The sequence below is a fragment of the Gasterosteus aculeatus genome, chromosome 7 (genome assembly GCF_964276395.1).
Source record: "Gasterosteus aculeatus chromosome 7, fGasAcu3.hap1.1, whole genome shotgun sequence".
NCBI classification, from domain to species: Eukaryota; Metazoa; Chordata; class Actinopteri; order Perciformes; family Gasterosteidae; genus Gasterosteus; species Gasterosteus aculeatus.
Genome location: NC_135694.1, coordinates 22,114,021 through 22,137,432, shown reverse-complemented (window position 1 = coordinate 22,137,432; position 23,412 = coordinate 22,114,021). Strand labels below are relative to the sequence as shown.

General features: G+C 44.2%; 1 protein-coding gene across 2 annotated transcripts; it reads right to left on the bottom strand.

The window, feature by feature from the left end:
* Positions 1-137: 137 nt before the first annotated feature.
* On the bottom strand, positions 138-23,369 carry LOC120821773 (phosphatidylinositol-binding clathrin assembly protein). Of its 2 annotated transcripts, XM_040180772.2 has the most exons (19): positions 22,462-23,369; positions 15,495-15,637; positions 14,480-14,555; positions 14,048-14,150; positions 13,572-13,665; positions 13,357-13,468; positions 12,723-12,829; positions 11,320-11,361; positions 9,440-9,525; positions 8,760-8,862; positions 8,135-8,268; positions 7,861-7,958; positions 7,550-7,663; positions 7,416-7,446; positions 7,089-7,230; positions 6,113-6,136; positions 5,645-5,701; positions 5,411-5,530; positions 1,360-4,688 (listed from the first exon to the last, which is right to left on the bottom strand). In XM_040180772.2, exons 1-19 carry the CDS (start codon positions 22,589-22,591, stop codon positions 4,674-4,676), a joined length of 1,731 nt encoding a protein of 576 aa, XP_040036706.2. In that variant the 5' UTR covers positions 22,592-23,369; the 3' UTR covers positions 1,360-4,673. The 2 variants fall into 2 exon arrangements, with proteins under 2 accessions (XP_040036707.2, XP_040036706.2); XM_040180773.2 differs by lacking the exon at positions 11,320-11,361 and having other exon boundaries at positions 138-4,688.
* Between the last annotated feature and the right edge of the window lie 43 nt (positions 23,370-23,412).

The following is a 23,412-nucleotide window of genomic DNA, read 5'->3' as shown; positions in this document are numbered from 1 at the left end:
TAATGTATTCCGTTATTTTAGAGTTTTATTACCATCTGCCATTTTCTATTATAATGTATCTATTGTGTTATAATAATTGCGGATTTTTCTGGGGTCTTCAAGTGTTTGTGTAGAATCCACCAAATAACTTTAAAAGCTCAGCATCAGATGAAGTTTTATTCCGTTTTCTTAAAACATCAACCTATGCTTTTAAAATAAAAAAACAATTTGATAACAATTCAAACCTGTTAATAATACAAAAAAATAAAATGAAGACATTTAATGTATGGAACCTCATTACCCGCTTACAAGACATTTCATGGACACTGCTGAGTTTCATGCCCTCAACAACAATGAACAGTTTACAGATGGACACTACAGCACGGGATGAGTGGTGAATGCAGTATACGCAGTACCGAGGGTATACTGAGGTAACGTGGTGAGTAGGCCGTTGCACCTAAATAGACAAAGGATTGAGCACTGAAACTGCATAGACCTCATGCGCCTTTCCCCGGCAAAACATGGAAATGCAGTTTCTACTCAAACTTGCAAGTCTGGTTTCCAGATGAGTCTGTGAAATAACTTCAATGATGAATACAAAGGTCTTTTTTTTGTTGTAGACAAGACCGCTGACGATGGTCTCGAGTCTTCCATTATGGATAATACTAAAAGCGACCCTTTGAAGCTAACTTCCAATGTCCTTTTGGTAAAGTTAGAGTGCAGGTAGAAGTATTGTGTGCGTTGATAATTTACGTAGATATTGGGGGAGAAAAATCTTGAGTCCTTTTTAGTGGGAGAGAAAAGACGATCCAGAATGGACTAAACTGTTGAAGCAGGTGTTTTTCTCAAAGTCTTAGAATGTCGTACGGAAATCCAACCTCCGAACTTTTAGTTTTGCTCTAGTTTTTATGCCGCGTCCCTTACATTGAATTTAGTAAATAAAAATTCTGGATAATTAAACTTGGCCACGACAAATCTAGTGTACATAGACGTGGCTTGAAGAAATGGGGAAAACTGATTTTTCTTAAGTTTGTACCAATCTGCAACTCGGTTTAAAAAAAAAAACTGATGCCATAGAGCTCTAAACTGAGTCTGTACACTTTCTGGGCCTGGTTTGCCGAAATAAAAAATAAATAGTCAAAGCTTCCAGTGAATCCAAGCCTGGTTTCAGGAAACCAGCCTGTGCTTTAAAAGGATGACTGGGAAAGCATAAATCCAGTTGATGGCAACAGACGGGACAAGACTGGGCAAACACGTTAAAAAACACCACACAATGTAGACCAGACCAAACACGTATTACAGTACTTTGACTTCCAATCACGACCTCCCATGATGCTGCTGGCATAGTATGAAAAAGGAGCGAGCATTCAAACACGTATTGAAAATAGCAACGATTTAATAAAGAGCGATTTTACAAGACTTGCCATGTCTAGCTAGCTAGGTGATGACCGGCATTGACCTCCACGGTGTTTTACAAAGATGCCGTCATGGTAACCGGGTTTGAAGTCTGATGCGTCGCTTGCCAGTTTGCATTTCTGCACGCAAGGCCGCCTTCAAACCTCTACGGATCCTTCATCGTAAAACGGTTCATTATGAATGCCGATGGACGTTCACGTCGAGAGGTAACTAAAAAAAATCTCATGGAGAAATTTCCGTAACGTTTTTCCGAACACACCGGTAAGTGAGAGTTCACACAATGGTCATGCTTTTACCGGGCACACAAGCCAATAAAAAGACGACACTTAATCATGCAAAAGAAAGACAATTTTTTTTTTGTCTCTGAAAATAAAAGAACGCAAAAAATCTTTTTGAGTTCTGATATCATCCATCCGTAGTGACCTTGAATAAGAAGAAGCTGCGCTTTGATGATGACTTTGGTGCAAAAAAATGTTCCTGTTTCGAAGAGGACAGACCCTGTCCTGTCCACTTCCTCGATGAAGACACTCTTGGTATAGACCAGTTGTGATAAGTTTACCCTCGACCCCCCCCCCTCCCCCACCCACCCACCCACCCAACCCCATCTCCCCACGACCCCGCCCGCTTCCTCCTCGAGATGGACACGAACATCACAAACATCAAACCCGCCCTCCCACACACGTCCCTGGACGATGACACCTTCAAAATACAACCATTCAAAGACAGATACAGCAATAAATTGTCCCACATACAGTACGTCATCCAATTGGGCTTCGATCACTTTACAGAGAGAGAGAGAGAGAGAGCACGTCTAAAAACACATGAACGCATTTTCTATATACAAGAGGACACGGTAACAGTCAGAGGTTGGCCCCCCGGGACGGGTGGAGCTGCGTGGCGGGGGTGGAGTGCACGATGAAGAGAGCATTCGGCTGACGGAGAAGACAAAAAAAAACGCCGGGGTGATGGGGTGATGGGAGAGAGAGCGACACGACAAGTCTTCCCAAAGGTCGGGCCCGGCCTTTTCCCATGAGAGGCCCAAAGAGAGTAAGTGATTCCCAGCTGAAGTCCTTCTCTGCTGGTCGTGGAGCTGCAGCTGGTTCGTGCGTGTCGCCAGCGGCTACGGCAGGAGGTTGAATCCTAACTACACCATGCTGCTCACAGCGAGGGCAGCTCCTGCCCTCTGTTCTACTTTTGAGATTCCAGAGCCGATACCTTTGGGACACTTTTTTTTTGTGTGTGTGTGTGTTGTTATCGTCAGACTAGTCTGATCCTCAATTTGACATTGGGTCCTACGGACGGAGACACGGCCACAATAACACTCACTGCCAGCTCACTGGAGACCCTTCAGCTGAGGCCGAGGAACTCGACCCTGTTTATCTCAATGGGAAGGCGCGTGCACACAAACACACATACAGTACATGTACATAGAACAGACACAATCAATAGAAAACGACCTCATCCCCGATCGATTATTGCCCCTTTCAACTGTACATCCCAGCAATGATTTTAGGTTTTTTGTGCAGCAGAGCGTTGTCCTCTCTTTGAGGGTTTGTGCTATATATATATTTATATATATATATAAAGTTATATATCGTCTGTCTGTGGGTTGAACTTGACCTTGGGTCTACCAGAAAAGCCACATTAACATCTAACGTCTCATTAAAGCCCCCCCGCGTCTGGCTGTCTGAATGGATCTGTACGGCGTCACTGTGTTACTCAGCAGACATTACGCTCAGTCGCTTTACGCCGGGTCGGGTCCTCATCTGATTTGATCTTTAGCTGTCCTGTCCATAAGTGTTAACACTACATTAGCAAAGCCCTCTCTGTGGTCGCAGTGTCTTTGATTACTCCGGGTGGAGGTGAGACTTCTGCTGCGCTTATTTCCCTTGTCCGTGTTTTTTTCTGGAGCGTGAAGGACACGACGGCAGACTCGTTTTTGCACAGGACGAACGCAGGACAGGGAGGAAATCACACGGGTTGGGAGTCGGACCGGTTCTGATTGGCGAGACTGAGTTAATACCGACCACCCAGTCAACTCTCCGTCAGGCTCAGTGCATTTTTCACTACTTTTAGAGCAGTATTTGTATAACGGAACAGTTTAGAAAACAAAGTAAAACAGCATTCTGTACAGAAACCTGATGTGGACACATAACAACTCTAAAGCAGGGAACAGCTTCCTAATCAGCCTAAAGATGGGAGGGAAAGACGTTAACGAGATTGCATGATATTGCACAGCTGTAGACTAGGGGAGGGGGGATGGGGGGGGGGGGGAGACAAAATACACAGTGTGTACAGCACGACCCCAAAGTTAGTGTAAGAGGTTTGTTTACATCCAAATGCGATGCCCGGTTCTGGCTCAGTGCTTTCATCAGTTAGTTCCAGTGCAGCGACACATCGGTACCTGGCAACACAACACAGCGATGACATCAGGTACCAAAAGAGGAACACATAGAGTACACACACACACACACACACACACACACACACACACACACACACGCACGCACACAAGCGCACCCACAAATGAGCGGACTTTAGATGGGAGGTTGGCAATTAAGAAGAAATGGAGCTCATAAAAAGACTCAAAACGGTAATGTCAATGCAGCACGTTGAAATGTAGAAAAAAAAGAAACACGCACGCACACACGCACACACACACGCACATTCAAATCGATTACTTCTGACATCAGGTGATGAATGACACACAACTTGGGGAACCAATCTGAACAAGACGCTCAAATCACCTACACAGACATACACCCTTGGCAAAGTTCACATTGAGTAAAGTGCCAGCAAACAATCCAATCAGAGAAAGAGGCGCGTGTCCTCCGGGTTTGAAGTGGGAACGTTTTTTACAGGAAATCATCAGGATGAGGAGGTCGGGAAATGGCAGTTAGAGCCTCTGCGCTTCCACGGAGCGGTCATCGCAGGTCATAATCGCCTTCTGAATTGGCAAATCAAACAGAGGATGAGTGGGACTGATGCGGAGCCTCTGGTACCCCATTAAAGGACAAGAGATCCGTAGCCACATGGAGAGAGGAGAGGAGATTAGATGTTGAGGCTACATGGAAACAGATACAGCATTTTCATCTTTTATCCGTCCTCTGGTCCTCTTTCCTTCTTCCTCTCCCCTCCCTTCTCCTCTGCGGCTGCCTCTTTCTTCCTCCAGCACTGGATTTGGTTCTGGATTTGTTTTCTGTCAGCTCTTTCTCTTTCCATCTCTTCCCTCTCGCCTTCTCTCTCTTGGCTTTGCTGCCATGGTTACGACATCATCCCTACATGAAGTGCATCTGCAGAGTACGGGAGGAGAGTGGAGAGTAATTTAGTTCGACAAAACACCTCATCATCTGGTGTTCAGGCATCGACTGACAGGCACATTACCTGCCGCAGTGGCAGAAGAACAGCTTTACGCGAGCACGAGTGCTCGGGCAGGCGATTATTTTCCTCAGTTATGTTTTGAAGAATTGGCCAAAATATGCTTATTTGTTGTGAAAGTACTAACTGATGGTTACTCGCGGCGTAAAAACGCTGTCTTCACACCTGCCGTTATCTGTCAAAATAATTCATGTTGCTTCTCTGGAGTGTCCTCGCCGTGACATCACTTATCTGTTGTTACAACTGGCTATGAATAAGTGCATCAATTATGCCGGGCAGAGAGCGCATGCGGTCAAGAATACAATCTTGCTTGTTGTTATGCTGCTGTGGTTGTAAATCAATAGATGATGTCGCGCTCTTACAGCGTCTATTCAGGGTTTTTTGCTTTCAATGTGCCTTGAAAGCAAAATTTGCTTTGTATAACAGCCCCCATGTAATCGGTGATTGCTCCATGGGTAATACTTTCCTTTGAGGTACACACAAGCATAAACATCTCAATGTCAACTTTAGGTTTGTGTTGTTTCACCTCGAACCGCCTTGATTTTCTCCTAACAATCTCTACAGACATTGAGATATACGTATTCATTTCTCCAATATGTGGCATATGCAAAGATATATGTGTGTGTGTGTGTGTTACCTGTGTCCCCGGCATGGGTCCAAATGGGTTGGTGGATCTCAGGACGGGCTGGTTGTACATGACAGTCTGCGGGGGCATCATGGGAACGCCCCCCATCTGATGTGTCATCTGAGGAGGGAGCTGGTCGGGGGACAGGTGGGAGAAGGAACGGGGATAGATTTAGGGAGTGGACAGGAGATGACGAGGTGTTTCACATTCACAGCAGAATGTTTGATCGAGATCAAAGCTCTTTACCATTCCATAAACAGGCACTTGGGGTGACGTCATGGGAAAAGCTACTGGTGCGGGGGCCTGTTTTGGAAAGAGGACAGAAACACAATACACCATTTTCCTTTCACCAACCTATAAAACCAGTACCCTGAAGAAAGACAGAAATGTCTTCACTCGCATTAACATTTGCATTTTCCTTTCTCGTAGTAAGACGCCAAATCCTCAGCAAGAAAAAGATTTTACAGCGTAGAGTTGAGGTGGGAGATTGGCAGCCACGAGGGATCAAACACAACGCCACGGTAGTACAATAAGCTAAATAATGCCCTGTTCCTCTGATAATTCAGGTATCATCAACAACACAAAAAGCCCCATAATGCAAGCGTCACAAGCATTTCAAAGAAAAGCCAGAGAGCTTTTGGGAGGATGTCAGGAAGCGATCCAGTGCGGTAAGAGGAGGAGGGAAGGGAAGGTGAAGTGAATAAATGTACTCACGTAGCCAGTGTAGATCATCCCATTCTGAGGAGAGATACAGAGAAAGAGAGTTAGAAGAATAAAAGGCGTCATCGGGCCTTTGTTCTCCTTTTCACTGAATAGGCAGAGAAGATGGACCCGACCTCTGCCCATTCCTCATGTTTAAAACACTCCTATTTTAAATTCCTGTCGTGCCGGCGGCTTTCCGAGCCATTTGCAGAATAAATGAGCGGTTTGAGTCGAGAGGTCAATCAGGCGAAAATTAAAAGATGAAACCAGATTGAATGGAAGAGACTTTCAGATAATTGGAGTGGAGCACAAAGGACAGAGACACATTTGGGATCTCCTTCCAAAAAGCCCCAAGCAGAAAGTTACATTCGGCCAACAGTGAGGTGTATTTCAGAAAGAGATATTTGACCATTAGGAGAAAGTGAATGATGTCAGAATGATGGATGTCACCATAAATACACAATACCGTACTTAAAAACCAGCTAGAGCAGTGCAGTAGTGCATTTGCAGATTTTACTCTATATAATATAACGACTTTATCAGTTTAATTCAATTGTTTCATTTTCAATGGTTGTTTGTACGTCCCAGAGGTACGGCAGCAAAAAGAAATGTTTTAGTCCTAAATTTCTTTTTATAATCAAATGGTGGGATAGTCAGTTTTACTTCTTTACCAAACATACCAAAACACTGTCAGCGAGGAAGATCTTGGGAATAATGAGTATAAATATGAAATAATTTAAATCATACCGTCTAAACGAGAACCCATGACTATGTTTGAATGGATTCACTGATTTCAGCTCTTCCCTATTTTACATAATCATGAACTGAATATCTTTTACTCTTTAATTTAGTCTTTTGTGGAGTGCATCCAGTGATAATTGCTGTAAATGGTCCTGCTCATGACCAACTCACTCAAATGAAACAATCTGCTATGCCAACAAAAAAAAGGACCAAATTGACAACTCTGCAAATTTCCCCTTTAATTCACCATCTGAGGGACGGGCATGGGTGCAGGCGCCATGGGATGGGTGGTGTGAGTCCAGTTGGTGCTGGTGCACATGCTCTTTGACTGCCAGCCGCCTCCTCCTGTTGGCTTCTTCTCCACCAGCTGACTCCACTGGAGCTCCGGCCTGATGCACACACACACACACGCACACACAAACAAAAAAACGCAGCAGTTTTAGGTGCACAGTTTATACAAAATCCGAAAGCAAAAATAATGAATCATGAAAGAGTTTGAATAGTAATAAAATTGGATAGACAGCTGAATTATTTCCTTGTGGAAAAGCCTTAGATGTCTGGAAAACACACTCACTTTTTAGCTGACGTCCCCCCAAACTGCAGATCTGAGGGAAAGAAATAAGAAACATTTCAGCCGAATGGAGGCCACAGTTGGGGAAAAATAACACATCAAAATGGGAGCTATTTTGAGACATTCGGCATACTCACTACCAACAAGGTTGGCTAATGAGGAGTCCAAATCATTGGGCAGCATTTTCCCAGAGTGCAGTGGGACTCCAGGGCTGTGAATTTGAGCGGGATGGGCTGGCTTTAGCAGGTCGCCTGATATCCAAAGGTTACCATGGTAACGAGAAAGGAGAAAAGAGGGGAAATTAGTCAAGAGCCTGAAGCAACTGGGCATATCTGTCAAAGCACATCCAGCTCTGACTACTGTGTGATTATCTGCATGCTTCCTACTATGTCTGCATTATTGTATATATAAATGTGTGTGTGTGTGTTGGTTGTGTGTGCAGTTCTACCTCCCCAGGCATTGTTGTTGTTGGGCACAGTGTGTGTGGTCTGGATTGGGGTGAAGTTATGCTGCAGGGTGAACAGCTCACTGGTCAGGTTTGGCACACTGCAGGAAGGAATATAATGAAGAGAGCACCGGTTTGGTTTTTCCTTTTTTCGTAATTGTTGAAAACAGAAAACACAATACATTTAAGGGCCTCTTGTCGAAGAACCAGAGTCTTTCTGCAGCACACACATCACTTTCCCTTTGCAGGTTCTTTCCACTGCCGACGTTAGACTCACTGGTTGCTGACTTGTACGATCGGTGAATTGGAGAAGAAATCCGTGGCCCCTCCGCTGCTGTTGGCGCTGCCCACTGACTGGGTGCTGGGTGACACATTCGGTGTCTGACTATCGATCGCCTTGTAACTGTCCTCCTGCAATGGGAAGCATCATCAGTACGGTACGACGGTACGGTTAGAAAATAGCCCTGTAGAACGTAAGAATTGTGTTAACCTCCTCTGGAACAAGAACCCCCCAAAAATGTAGCCACTGTGAGCCATCAACTTCAAAATAAATGTATCCCCAGCTTCTTCTTTATTTGAGTGGGAAACCCACTGCAGAGGGTGTTGAGGCTGTGACTTCATTGTCATTCTCTGAGCAGCTCTACGTTGTGGGCCAGCGGCCAAACACAGACGGTACATTTCACTGTACTTTAGGACTAACGGACCTGTCCGTTCAACATCAACACCAGTGCGGCGCACAAAAAGACTTGATGTCCAATCCACACAATGGAAAAGGGTTTCAATGTGCTTTCATCCCAGAAAGGCAGAAAGTGTTCATTTGTAAAAAGGTACAGGAGCTCACAATGACCACATTATGCTTTCATCGGGCACAGAATTGTTGCTATGCTGTATATACGTCTCACCTTGTGTTGCTGCAGTCTGTTGTCTTCTGTCTTGTCGTCCATGCGGGTGAGAGAGATCCCGGTGCTGGAGAGAGAGGACACTGCACTGGACAAGGTGTTGGATCTAAAGGGGGGATGAAAAAAGACCTGTTTTTGCAAAGCTGGTTGCACCATTGCTTCGCTTTGTTAGTTTCCACTCCTTTTTACTGTCCACCTTTATGATGCTTTGTGACCTCAACTGTATTTTGGTAATGAATTCCTGGAGCTTATTGCTCATTGTTATGAAAACCCAACGGTTAGAGACATGGAAGTAGTGGACAAATTAAGATTATAAGTAGACGATAGATGATACACTGGATGAAAGGCGGGACGCAAGTCATTGGGATTTGTACAGAACAGTACATCAATATACATAAATTACATAGCTATTTGTCAGGGTTAGTATTATGGTAAACAACCCCTGGTAACAGAAACGGTGACGTGAGGGACAACTAGTGCCAATAAAAGATCCAAAGAACTATGAACCAAAGTACATTCCATTTTAATTCATAACGGGAGGTGGTCCAGCTTCATGCCAAACGACTGCACCAAACGGTGAACTGTACCTGCAAAACATCAAACCGTTGGTATTTTCATTTTCGGTGTGCGGAATTAGCATTCAGCTAGCAGCATCGCTCAGCCGGCATGTGTCCCGATCTCACCTGCTCGCTGCAGAGAGGTCCTTGAGCTTCCTGCCCTCCAGAGAGGCTAGATGCTGCTCCAGAGCCTCCAGGAGAGAGCTGGGGGCCTGAGGAGGGGGTGTGGGGGGGAGGGGTAGGGTGTGGGGGGTGTAAATTGGAGGGAGTTGAGGGGGTATCGTTAGAACAACCGCCAAGTGGACACAAATGGGACAAAACCGCTTTCTCTCACTCCCATCTTCTCACCTCCTCAGTTTATCTCACTCACGCACATACGCGCACAAAGCGGCAGCAGAAATAACGACATTACCCTCTGATTCATCATCTACTCTACAACAGCTGTTGGCTCTTTTAAAAATGTTTTTTGATTTTTGCATTTGGTTTCATCAGGTTTGGTTTCACCGGCATGCAAACATCAGCCTTGGATCATGCAAGCGAGTCCACTGCGAGACTGAAAAGGTTCAGAACGGAGCAGCAGAGCATTGTTTCTGCAGGGCTCCTGAATAAAAAAACACACAACAAACACTTCTCCGAACCGCCTGACGAGCCCATGCAGAGGCCGGCATTGCACAAACGCTATTGTAAACACACACGCTCAAACACGCACACGGGTAAAGAAAATCACAGTCCAAAAATGACGAGTTAACAGGTGGTTTCCACGTTAGGTTAGACGTCAAATGAACGTGCTGTTCGTTTTTTCTTTGTTTGGAAATTAGGCCCACACATTGCATCTCACTGGAAGCCAGGGAAGTTAACTCAGTGAAATGTAAACATCTGGTGAAAAACCAGGTATACACATCGAGCAGCTGGCCAGCGCTCTTCATTGTGTAACATAAAGGATGGATGGGCTCATTTGAACCACCATGTGATACCAAGTTTTTCATCTAGAGTATTACATTTCAGCACCAGAGATCACACCAAAAACACAACAAGCAAAGAAAAGATTTCTCATATACTTATTTTAAGGGGGAAAGAGAGTAAAATGCGAATTCTGGATATCCTTCTCCAGAGAAATCTAGAATATGCTGAAGGTTTAAAAGTAAAACAGACACATATCTAGAGCTCAGTAAAAGGCATGGGTCGCTATGTTGTTGAATAAGAGCATATAAGGTCTTCTTAAGCACTACAAACATGGGAATAAGAAAAAAGAAAAAAGTATGTTCTCTGATTTCACACATTGTAAACATCCAATCATGGTGCAGCTGAAAAAGATCCTTGGTATTTGCGGCCGCATGATATGCAGTGCTTATGATGGCATTATGTACACCTATCCAAGTCATATTTGCAGAGACCTATTTAATAAAAACCATTCGCTGCTCTCCCCACAGCTAATGCAAAGGGACGTAATCTTTTTAGGGAAAGGGTTTGAACACTGCTTATGGGGGCAAAAACCTATTTAATAAAGCTGTCCTGACTTATTTATATGACAAGCCTTGATATTTACACCGGGGAAATGCCAGGAATCTGGCTGTGAAAATAATAAAGCCCCGGTGGTAGATTTCTGAAATAGAAATATGCAAAACAAAAGAGGCTAAAAACGTTTCACATTCAGCTGCATAAAGCTACTTTTCAAAATCTTACCTAAGAGTAAAATTTGTTTGGCAAGTTTTTTTGGTTCCTGCGCGAATGATGCTTAGAAATTGTGAACAAACAAATGTGCTTCAAGGCTATGTGCAGGTCTTCATTTATTGTATCCTCTCTAGTCTAGAGGAAAGGAGAAAAGGTGAAGAAGTTAAGGAGAGTGAAGAAGAGAGGAGGACATGGCAGCTGCAGTGTGGGCAGGTCTGTAGGGTGAGTAGGGAACGGGAGCGTTTATAATGAAGCATTATGGGATTGACTTGACGGATTTAAATACTGGTTGATTGATTGGTTGATTGACTGATTGAGATGAGATGTAGACTGACCTGTGTGAGATCGGGGCTGTCGCCCTGATCTATCCCAACTCGCTGTGTCACAAAAAAGGAGGGAGGGGTAGGGGAGGGAGGAGGGAGGCAAAATAAAAAATAAACCAAATGTAATAAGAAAAACAAGGAATAAACCCAAAAATCCAAAAGAGTAAGAAAAAAAAGAAGGAAAAAAAAGGGAAGAGGCATGTGAAGGAGGAGGAGGAAGAGGAGGAGGAGGAGGAGGGAGAAAGAAGAATCAAACTCAAGCATTCATTACTACATGCAGTGGCTGGAAAGGAAAACAAATAAAAGACAACAGAGGAGGAGGGCGCATGCACACGCATACAAACACCTATATATACACAGTTTAAGTACACACACTTATAAATACACACACACACACACACACGCTGAGATCTGGAAACTGGTTTGAAATGAATGCTGAGCACACCGACTGAATGAACAGGCAGGGCAGAGAGGGCAGACAACAGGTCACGTGACTGCGAGGTAAGAAACATCCAAAAGGAAGACACTCAACTAATGTTGACTTTGAACAGAAAGCGAAAAGGGGGAAGGGGGGCACAGATGACGCACAAACAGACAAACACACATTTTGTTAGACAGATAAAATGAATGGGTCCTTAAAGTCAACGTTAGTCTGGCGTTGTTGTTTTTTTTTTTTTTTTCTTTGGATCGAGTGGCTGCACCCCAAACCTTCCAAATAGGAACGAAACCAAGCAGAGAAAGCTTTTTAAGATGACGCACGGGATAAAGTAAAAACGCAGGATTCAACCGTAAACAGTCTGGTAGGAACTGCAACTGCTCACTGGATAACAGCCGTTATAACCTGTCTTTCTTTTTTTTTTTTGTAAGAAAAGGGAGTAAATAAAACAAGAGCAAGAGGACAGAGATAGAGATAGGAAAAGAGCTTGCTTTGGCATGCAGTGCAGGCATGTGAACAGGCAGCACGCGAGGGGTCCCTCGACTGACGGCCCTACGTGAGTGACTCCCTGATTGGCTGAGACTCAGCCATTAATCACTTGTCATGGAGTTAACCCCTTTTCCTGGCCAGGGCAAGAAAAGGGCACAAACAAGAGGAAAATCTAGAGGCAAAAAAAAAAAGACTTGGGAAGATTAGGGAGAGCCCCTGGACGCTGATCTACGGTCAGTTTCAGGTTGGAAGATAGCAACCGTACATCAGATCCAACGGGCAACACAAGTGTGGAGCCAATCTCAACAGGTTCAAGGGTTTTGTTCGAGTGAAAATTCGACTGAGAAACGGAATAAAATTCTGATTGAGCGTGAAGGTGCCTTTAAAGGAGGCCGTGGAGATTCGCCCCAGACGGATATTCTTGCCCTCTCCAGTGGCGTCTAGGTCTGCGTTTCCTCCGCGGAGGAGCGGCAGGACAAACGAACGTTACCTCTGCCACTTTGAGAAACTCGGACAGTTTGGTCATCCTGTTGAGGAAAGTCTTGTAGATCTCCAAAGCTTCTTTGCACTGGTTCTTCTTCATGTCAAAGTATTTCTCTGTGTGTTGGAAAACCAAAATCGGCTCTTTATTCACAAATCAGAGGAAATCACATGTTCAGCCAATAACTGAGGTGCTAGATGACTTTTTTAGCGAATATATGAAGTAAGAAAAAACAAAAATACAGATTTGTCCTGATAATCCCGTACACCTGGTGCAGATGTAGCTTAAATAAAATATACTGCTCATAGAGTACCAGTTACTATTTAATTATGGATGAAGCAGCTTAGATTGAGCCAATAGAGTAATTAATCATTTTATGAACTCCTCATTCAAAGGTGCAATGAGCTGTTCGTCGTAGTAATGCATTAGAGAAAGAAAAGGTGATCTTCAGATGGACTACAAAAATTGATTTTGCCATTTTTTAAGAAGGTTTGAGTGACGTCCCTGTCGTGTTCGGCTCCGGCTTGGCAGGCTCATACCTGCAGTCTACATGCTGCGAGTCAAGCTACACTCCTGTGATCCCAACATCACACGTAGATCGGTGCATAAATGATGTATCTGCTCTGCGCTGTGTGAGGTTTACCCAGCATGTTGATGACCCCTTCGTTGTAAGCAGCAAACAACCGTATGGAGTCTTTAAACAGCAACATGAAAGCTGTGTTGATCACTCCGTTGGTTAGCTCGTTGGAGTTCGGCTGCAGGAAAGACAGAAAGAAAAGGAAAGAAATGTATGAGACTGGATCAAAATATTCCGGTGTCTTACACCCGAGGGTTGAGTCTTCAAGTCAGATGCTTCACCTGGAAATCCAGCAGTGCGTCCAGCTGGTTTTGAATGGTTGGCAGAGTCTTAATGAGCTTCTCTGTGTTCATGGTGCGCATCACACCCTCAGCTCTGGTGGCAGACAACAATACATGCACACAAACAGGCATGCAACACACACATACAGGATTTACCAGGCCTGCAGACTAAGGTGTGTGAGGAAGTCCCTCAGATGTACAGTCTCAGAAACACATTAAATAATAAATAATAGCAATAGCAATATAAAGGTTCCTAAAACAATCTGGTCACTTTTTCAATGCCTCAACTCAAACAATTCCTGCCTCTGGATTGGTGAATCACATGTTTTCTAAAGTAAAGCATACAAATAAAAACACTTGGTGCAACCACCATCTGTTAAAAAGTGGAAAATAATAATCCCATTATAATAACAATAATAATCAAAAAGGCCCACAATGCGTCTCCGTGTATGTGACGCGTGTGTTGAGTTTGTTACCCTCTCTTCATCTTGGTGAAGTCCACTGCTGCTAATCTGTAGGACATGGCTTTTTCATTCAGGTAGCGACTGTAGCGTCTGATGAAAGTGGACATGTTGTATCCTGCAGGGAAGGAAGTGGACTAACTTGAACGTTTTCACAACACTTGCCTTTGTACCATTTTACCCTCATGTTTCCATGTATATTGTATTGCATTATGAATTACAAAGTCATGTGTTTCCATTTTCAGTAACATTCAGCAGATTCTGCCTTCAGGCAAAACGCACATTTATCTGTAGCATTTCCCTCCTGGAGCGTAGCTTCCCTTTGAAATCAACTCTGAAATGGGTTTATCGATGGTGTTACAGAGCCAGGGAGAGTCTGACATGAAGTCATTATGTTAGACGTGCAGCACTGCTGAGTTTACAAACAGCCAAATAGCATTAAATCACCTTGCAGTGCAGCCTTATCTAGAAAGTTGTTGAGGTTGAAAAGCGTGTTTCTGGAGGCAAGGTACTGCATCAATCTCTGATGGAAGGGAAAAGAGAAAGAGAGAGAAGAGTTTGTTAACTTAAAAAGTCATGAAATGGACACTTTCACCTCTTCCTCCAAAACTTTAGCTGAGCGTATCTTTAAAGTTTTGGTGTAAGGAACGATGGCAGCATCCTGATTTGATCACAGTCAGGACGCCACGTGCCAATTATCGGGGCTTCAACCCACACAGGTGAACTCATAACATCACGTCACGTCTTGTGCTGCGACGAGTTTGAAAGCGGAGCGGGTCAGCGTACCCGCTGTAATCCCTCTCTCTAGAACATGGTGGAGGCTTCGGATGTTCCTCCTGAAGTGTGAGCCGGCGGAGCGAGATTATTTGTCACACGGGGCGTTGAAATGTCAGCGGCGCTCTGTACATCACCAGTGCTCAGTCGGATTTGGAAGATACCGCTTCAGAGAAACTGGCCGCTAGAGTTGGAGGGAAATTGCCACATCCTGGAGAGCAAAGTGTCGGTCTCTGGGCGGATCAATGCATCGAACTAGCCGATTGGCCATCAGCACCTCTTTAATTTCCACGGGCATGGACGCGGAGGATCAGAGAGGTTTAGATCGATGTCTCGGTTTCATCCGGTCACTGACTCCGACGTGCACTTTTTTAGTGCTTCATCATTAGTTTATTATCTTGCGTTGGCCTGCAAATAACATTATCAACAATCTTTAAACAGTGTTTCCAACACTTGGAGTATCTCAATTGTTTTATGACTGTTTTCTCTACATTGACTCGTGGAGAATTGACAAATCAATTCGGTACTAGTCGGCTACGTTCGCTTGGAGGTGACCGTGTCGGGCCATGCCGGTTTTTCTTCACGATCGTGTGACCTTTTGTACTGCGAAATATATCAAGGTAACACTATATGTAGAATATTCATTAAAACTTTAAAACTAAACTCATTTTCCGTTTGCTCTGCTCACCTCGTTGCCGTACATCATGAGGTGGTGTGTGGTGATGAGCGCTTTGAAAACCACTATCCAGCTGTTGCTGGCTGTGCGCTCCAGCAGTGTGTCTGCCAGGTGGGGGATGCTGACGTTCAGCTCATTGGTGCAGTGGATCAGGTCTGGAGGACACAAAACAAATAACATCAAATATTCTGGACATGGGGAGAACGCTGTAAAAGGACCATTTCAATAACCGCGCTGGTACACGGTAAACAAAGACGATAGAGGTTAGAGATCCTCTGCAAAGAGGATCCACGTGTTCCCACATTTTCACTCACTTTAAGTCACTGTGTCACAAGCCACATGTCAATATCACAATGTATTGCCTTAGAGACCTTACGGGTAGAGTTATTGTAAATCAATGGAATGAATGAACCTCTACGATGAATGCAGTCTAGTTGACTGGTGCAATCATTCTGATTCACTCGATAACACCACAAATAGATGAATAAATGATTGTCTAATGATAGAGACTGAATAGACAGATTAATCATAACCTACTGTATCACAGAATCCATTTTGTGGCTTTTATTCAACAGTGCTGTCTACTATGTCCCAAATTGCCGGTTAACAATCAAGTCCGAGGCAGGAAAGTCATGTTGCAAGGTCAGAAATAGACACGCACTTTGAAAGAAATGGTCAAAATAACAGCCCTATGATGAATAATGGATCAGTCTTCTGCCAGAGCTTGTTAACAATATTGAAATAAAAACCCTAGACTGTTTTGGTATTTTGGCAGTCGCCATCTTGAATTTTCCCTTGTCGCCATTTTGTTTTTTGCACCTGCAAATTAGAACGAGAGGGGAGCGCCGAGAACAACGCGACACTGATGTACACATTGTTAGGCAACTAAAACATTGCAATGACGCAGACTGTTGAAGGGTTAATGCTGAGAAACTGCAACGCAGTGGTAGCAACACACTTCTACTCTAAAAGGGACAATAAATTACCACATGAACATCATGCTGTGCGCATAAAGACTAGTGATCGAGACCATGAACTCGTGCTTACATGATAAATCAACTGCGAAATACCGTTTGACTATATTAGTAACCATGGTAGTCGGCAAGCTGAGGACCAGCAAAGAGAATCCAAGTTTCCACACAGGTTCACTTTTTAGGCTCAGAGATTGTCGCCTCAATGATTTTGAGTTGACTCCGCTGTTCACCGAATGAGAATCTCATTCAGAGAGTAAATGACAATGTTCAAGGCGAACGTGGAAAGCATTTGAAAAGGAAAAATGTAGCTCAACGTTCTGCTGCTTGTCGGGTTTAAAAGGTCTGACAAAATGGCCGCCTGAGAGTTTGTATTATTAGTGAAGAACTGCCGAAATCAACACTGAAATTGATCAAAGAGAAGTTATGATGAAAAATATGTCCCACAAATCATAATCCATTCAAAACTCAACTGTGAACACTAAACATACAATGAGGTCAGATCGGTGGAACAATGCCTTACATTCTTCAAGCATTTCTCTGGCAAAAGATCGAAATGTGAAGTATTTTCTGTTTAATCTCAAAGCTTTACTGACTCAGTAGTTCAAGACCCGAGCTTTTAAAAAGCAGAAACATGCTTGTGTTCCCTTTACACTGCATATTCTGCAAAGCTTCTATAACTTTGATCCATTTGGATTATTGAAAAGAAAAGGTTAAAATCTCAAGCTATGTGTCTTATAGTAAAGCCTTTGGACTGTAATGTAAATAGACTGTATTGTGCCCTTCTGGAGCTGCTTCAGACATCTGTTCAGTGACGTTAAAGATCTTGTATGAAAAACCCAGTTACGTTTATCACACTAAATCCTTCTTTAGACTAACACAATCTTCTCTGCATTACTGTAAAACCTTGAGATTGAGCGGTTTATTTAAATTCCCGGTCAGAACCAAGGTTCTATAACTATAATGCCACTAAATAACTGCTTTATTCAATAATGAAACAAAGGGGCGAAATAACAAACATGGCCAGATAAGATCTGAAAAAATGAAAGATGAGAAGGAGTTTAACTTGAATTTGACCGCAGAGCACAACATGGAAAAGAATTTTCACAAATAAAAAAACTACATTCAAAAAGGCAGATTCAGTGAGTGAAACCTCTGGGTGGGTTAGAGGACGTGAGCTCGTCGTTAGAGAGAGAAGTCTGCCTGCTGAGTTACTGTGAGAAAACCTCCGAGCAAAATCCTTATTTTGTTCCTTCCGCCGGATCAGAGGTCATCAGGGTTCATTTGGAAGCTCTCTCGTGTTTTCTGCACTCACTGAAATGTTGGATACCAAAGAATGCCAGTTGATGCCGCGGCTTCAACCCTGTCCCCCTTTTCTTTATGTTATGTTATTTAGTAATGGAAAAAGCTCGACAACGCAGACCATAATAACTCCAACAATATTGATTATAAACTTCATATACTCGTCCAAGTTTGCCCGCCATGACTGCCACTCTGCTGCATTAATCTCATAACCTTTGCTCGCCTGCACGATGGACAAATATAAAGGTCTGTGTACTTCCCACATCTAGAAAAGTAGGATTTAATTACCAACCACTATGAGTCTATGAGTTTATATCAAAGTGGCACATGGTAATGGAAGCGTTCAGTCATGTTTACTCATTAATGGTTTGTTTGTGAATTTCCTTCCTGGTTCGATAATTAACGGGAACATATTGATTTTGGAAAATTAATGTTTCCTCCCACAAGTGAGCAAACACACCAGTAAAGAGCGTCTGCTCAAGACTTCTCAGCCCCTATAGGGCATCACTGTACGAATATCAATTCCACTTTAACCCAGACTGAAATATATTTTTTAAAGTATTTGATTAATTACCATTATGCATTCATTAATTACATTTTCATACTGCACCATTATCTGTTTAACTGCTTTGTGACCTGTAAAAGTAATGCCACTGCTTAAGCTCTGCTTTTGGTTTAATGCACAAACTAAACTAAAACACGGTTAGCATTATGCCTGTTTAATATCATGTTTATTTCATGTAGGGTAGTTTGACAAATCTTGTCTATTTTAACATTATGGTTCCTGAATTGCAACAGATTTTTGCTGGATTTTGTTTATTTTATGGAGAACAGGTGAACTAATGATCTATTTAAGAGCTTTTTTGGATACCGTTGGACAGCTGTATTGAGCGCTGATGTTAGAATCTAATAATAATAATAATTATATTAAAAATACATTAAATTTGTAATGCACTTTATATTTAAGAATATCCCAAAGTGCTACATGATAAAACTGTTAAGTGCTAACAATAAAAACACACGGAGAGTTTAGCACAAAGGACCACCGTGCCTGAGGACAGCCTCCAAAAGCAGCTGTCATAACTAGATTAAATATATATTTTCACTTTTTACAGAGTAAAAAATGTTCTTCACGCTTCCAGATGAAACCCATCACACCTAAACCACCTTGTCTTGGTGGGTCCACCTGAACGAACTCCTTTGGGTGGTGATACAGGAGCTAGGATTTATTCATACACGTGTGACAAATCGCCAGAGGGATGTGATGAAATATCAGCTGTCGACTGAGATTTTTGATAAGCTTCAGTCCATCGGATATAATGTACATCAATAACACAATCAGAAATAAGGTTACGGACAACGTTGTGCAAAGACTAATACAAAGAACGCAGAACGGTGTCAACGAGTTAAATTCACAACGTCTGGAAAGAAATGTAAAAACCAGCGTCTTAAAGTATGCAAATGTATCTAAAAGGTTTAAAAGACCTTGGCTGTGGATAAAGTGAGTCATTTTCACGGCGTTACATGGTGCGAGGTTATTATACTGACACAAAGATGTGGGAGTATAAGTGTGTGGAGGCTTTCGTTCATTCTTGTGAGTCAAAGCCACGCAGCCTCTTTTTCTTCTCCTGCCTTCTTCTCCATTCTTCTCAATGACACCTCATTCGACTGCAAGGCCAAACCTGTGACCTCACCATGCCTTCGATTATCCTCCACACGTGTTGTTGCCTCTGAGGTTCGTCACTATTACAGCCGCCGCACGAAAACAAATCAACTGCTGAATAATGTGGCTGTGCTGCTTTTAGGGCACAAGGTCATTTTGGGCCGGATTCGTTTTCGATGTGTGATGAATCTTATTTCTATCAGTGCTCCCTTCTGTCTCAGCCTCGCAGAATACTGACTTGTAAAAGTGAAATCCCATCACTCCGTCTGTCATGCTCATGATTGCTGCGAGGTAGTAAACAGTCAACATCGGCCGTATGCGTCACCGACCGGCCTGTCAAGGTCATGACACCGTATTGAAAAGGAGACGCCGGGGAGACACTGGGTGCCGCCAACGGCCGTCGATGTGTTTGATTCTTCATGCAGTGGATTTTGAGAAACGGAACAGCAATTCATATATTCTTTTCACTGCGCCTGGCGAGGAGGGATCAATAACAAGCCGAGTGTTTTTCACGGTAATTGAAACGTTGTCTGTGTTCATCAAACCTCTCGGTTTAGGTAAACACACGCCCAAGTGGGTTGGTTCTGTTGTAAATGTAACGTGAGGTCCAGTGGACGTGATGCGAGATGATAGCCAGCCTCCATTAGGTGTCGTTCTGAAGCCTTTTTCTGTCACCCGCATTGATTTTGTCCGTTGGTCTTTCCTGCTGAGGGCTGCACTTCTCCATTACCTCAACATAAACAGCGTTTGCCGGCTTTTATGACCCTGTTAACCAGGCAAGTTGAATAATAAAAGACTCCAGTGATGGGCTGGGGGAGTTGCACAAATATGGCGTCACACAAACACCTGAACTTTCAGACCTGAGATTGATCCTCGTCCTTGTACAGCCGGCCTACAACAACCTCAACAAGAAACGGGTCGGTGATGGCCTTTTCTTTGCATTCTTCATTCACTCCTCCAGCACAGTCCTCTAGGCCTCCTGAATTCTCACTGCGTCTTCAATTTAACCTTAAAAAGGCAATGTTATGCTGCAGAGTCCTGTGTTATATCATGTCCGACAGAGGCGGAAGGCGGAAATAGAACTGTGTTTATTAGAACAGCTGCATCTGAATGGCTCAAGTACAAAACATTCATTCAGCTAAAAAAGAATTCGATTCAGGCTTCCATGGGGGGGGGGGTGAATCGAGCGCTGCCTGCAGCTTCTGCTTTGGCATGGAGCTTTTTATTCCACAAATGATCCCAATAAGAGCCAGAAACGCCTCATGTAACAACAACCTGGACCAGAACTAAGTGACCTTTCATGAGAGAAACTTGATTGTACTTTACTTTTCGTTTCTTACGATCCATTTGATGGATGAACATGTCTCAGGCAAATGCTGAAAATCTATTTTAAGAATATCTGCGCTCAACCTTGAGTTAAGTGACATTTACTGGTTACCAAGAGACGGCGACTCATGGCTGGTGCTGGAGGTGGACAACCTTCTGCCGTTTAATAACTGCAGGGGTATTGTGTTCTTATAAAGCGGTGGCTTTGGCACGAAGCACAGAATACACCTAATGGTGCCAATCGCTGGATGCCTTTTGACTGGATATTTTCTCCTGCGTCACTTGGCTTAATTTATTTATTTCTTAAATTGAAAATCAGTCGGTGTTAGCTAATGTGCCTTTAGAAATTGCAACCGTCACAAAAGGCAAGTGCGGTAACTCCAAAAAAAAAAAAGAAAACTGGATAATTATTATAATTTTAGTGGTGGTCACAATCAGGATAAGATTTGTATGGAACCAAAGCAGAAGCAATTACTAAGTTTCACAATTCCCCCAATCACAAAAGGCCCTTTTCATCGCATGTACATTTCTAAACCTTTTCAAACACCACCGCCGTCCTCGCTTTAAAGGGCTTTTTGGTAGAGCAGAGTGGCACAGCTCTGATTTAGACGTATTGTGTCGAGGCGCCCTGTGGCACATCTTGTGAGGGAGCCCAGAATTCCCAGTGTCACCTCTGCTGTGGACATGACTGACTAACCCACTGCCAAAACTTGCCGGCTGACCGGCTGGCTGTGTGGCTGGATGACTGACTCAGGTTGTTTGGCTACCTGCCTTCTTGTCTATCTTTTTTCTCTCTCGCTCAGACCCGCTTCCTCTTGACCGGCCATCTTCCTATTCACTGGGCCCGTGTGGGCCTGTCTGGTCTGATCGCCTGTGACTCTGACCGTCAGCCCCATCGATTGGCCGCGCTCTCCATCGATCATGTCAAGTAATTATGGTGAGGCCAGAAAAGCCACCTGACCTAATAATCACTGTGGAAATCTACACGTGAGGAGTCCTCCTGCTCCCATGTGCAGATAATCGCTGCAGTTTACACACACGGCTAATTGGCACAAGGTGGAGATAAAGAACGTGTCTGCTCAAACGCCTCATTGTGACAACCACCAGCAGAGCTACACGACACACACACACACACACACACACACACACACACACACACACTCTTCCAGCACCTCGGGACTGACAGCAGTAACACATCCGGTAATGACTGTAATGCACCAGAGGACGTGAGAGTGAACTTGAATGTGACATTATGGGAATCGAACCGACGATGTTCGCGGTGGCGCAGAAACCGCGCACATTTTGCACGGACGCGTCTCCGCAGAGAGGAAAGAGCTGGCGCCGCTGGTGGCGTTAAATAATGGATAGAAAGGCCTCCGCTGCTTGCAATAAGATTACCCCCCCTACCAAAGTGGCCTATTTCCCTCCGCTGACGCGCACAGGCTGATCGCCCCCTCCGACTTCTATCCAAATGTTCCATTTTAACACCAATAGCCCGACACATCGCAGCGCGCGATTTGACGCGTAAATGCTATTTTAATCCAAGGGAATGTGGCGTCTAATTAACGAGGCTGCAAACACAACCGGGCCGGACGAGAGAGAAGGGGGGGGGCAACAGATGCTGTTTATACAAGCTCTCCTTTGTGAGGGGAGATGCTGGTAGCGGGGTGCATGCAGTCTATCGACACAGTAAGCAGTGATGGCATGCTCAACCTACAGTCAAGGTGCTTCTTCTTGGGTCCGCTGACTTCGTGCGTCGTGGCCTTGCAGACGGCTTTGCTGATGGCGGAACCGGTCATGCTGTGCTGCGCCGCGGCGATCCGGTCCGTCAAAGACTGTCCCGACATGTTACTGATGAGGAGGAGGAGGAAGAGGAGGAGGTGGTGGTGGTGGTGTCGGTGGTGGTGGTGGTGGAGGAAGAAAAGGAATAGGAGGCAGGCGGAGTGATGGTCGAGGATTCCGGGTGGGGGAAACCGGGGAGGACGATCGAAATGTCTTTAGAGGCAGGGAGGAGGGTAGTGCCCTCTGTGAGAATCGGCCGTCTGAGCAGGAGGAGGAGGAGGAGGAGGATGAGGAGGAGGAGGAGGAGGAGGAGGAGGACCACAGCAGCGTACACCGGCGAAGATCCGGTGGGAGAATTCATGCGGCGGCCAAATAAACTGTAAAGACGGCTCACATCGAGGGAACCAAAGCAAACGGAGAAAAAGATAAACCTACGTAAAAACAAAATGTATAGTTAACGGCCAGATGCATGAGAATAATGTCCTATAATGACATAAGACAATGAACTGCGATTTATCCCTGAGATGACGGCGGGATGCACGAGAGCTCAATCGGAAATAAAAATGGCAAATATCGAAAAACTACCGGTGGCTTTTTACACAAAACAGCATTGTCCCGTTCCCGTTTTCTCCTCTTCTTCAGCCGCTTCCTCCTCTGAATCTATACGCACGGATTGGACCGCAAACACCTCCGAACCACACAGCACCAACTCGCTGCTTTGATTTCATTTGCATCCCCCAGTCATTTTAATCTTCTTACAGAAGGGTGTATTTCTGTGTCGAGGTTCCCGATAGGCCAATTCTGCTGCCTTCTTTTCTTTTCTTTTTTTTTTCGGTCAAACTTGTGCGTAAAATGGCAGAACGTGAATCAGGTGACTACGAAAGGA

Coding starts and splice junctions, on each gene's coding strand:
- LOC120821773 (XM_040180772.2), bottom strand. CDS start 22,591: ATGTCGGGACAGTCTTTGACGGACCGGATCGCCGCGGCGCAGCACAGC. Junction 8,863..9,439: donor GACCTCTCTGCAGCGAGCAG/GTGAGATCGGGA, acceptor TCCCCCCTTTAG/ATCCAACACCTTGTCCAGTG. Junction 7,664..7,860: donor CAACAACAATGCCTGGGGAG/GTAGAACTGCAC, acceptor TTTGGATATCAG/GCGACCTGCTAAAGCCAGCC.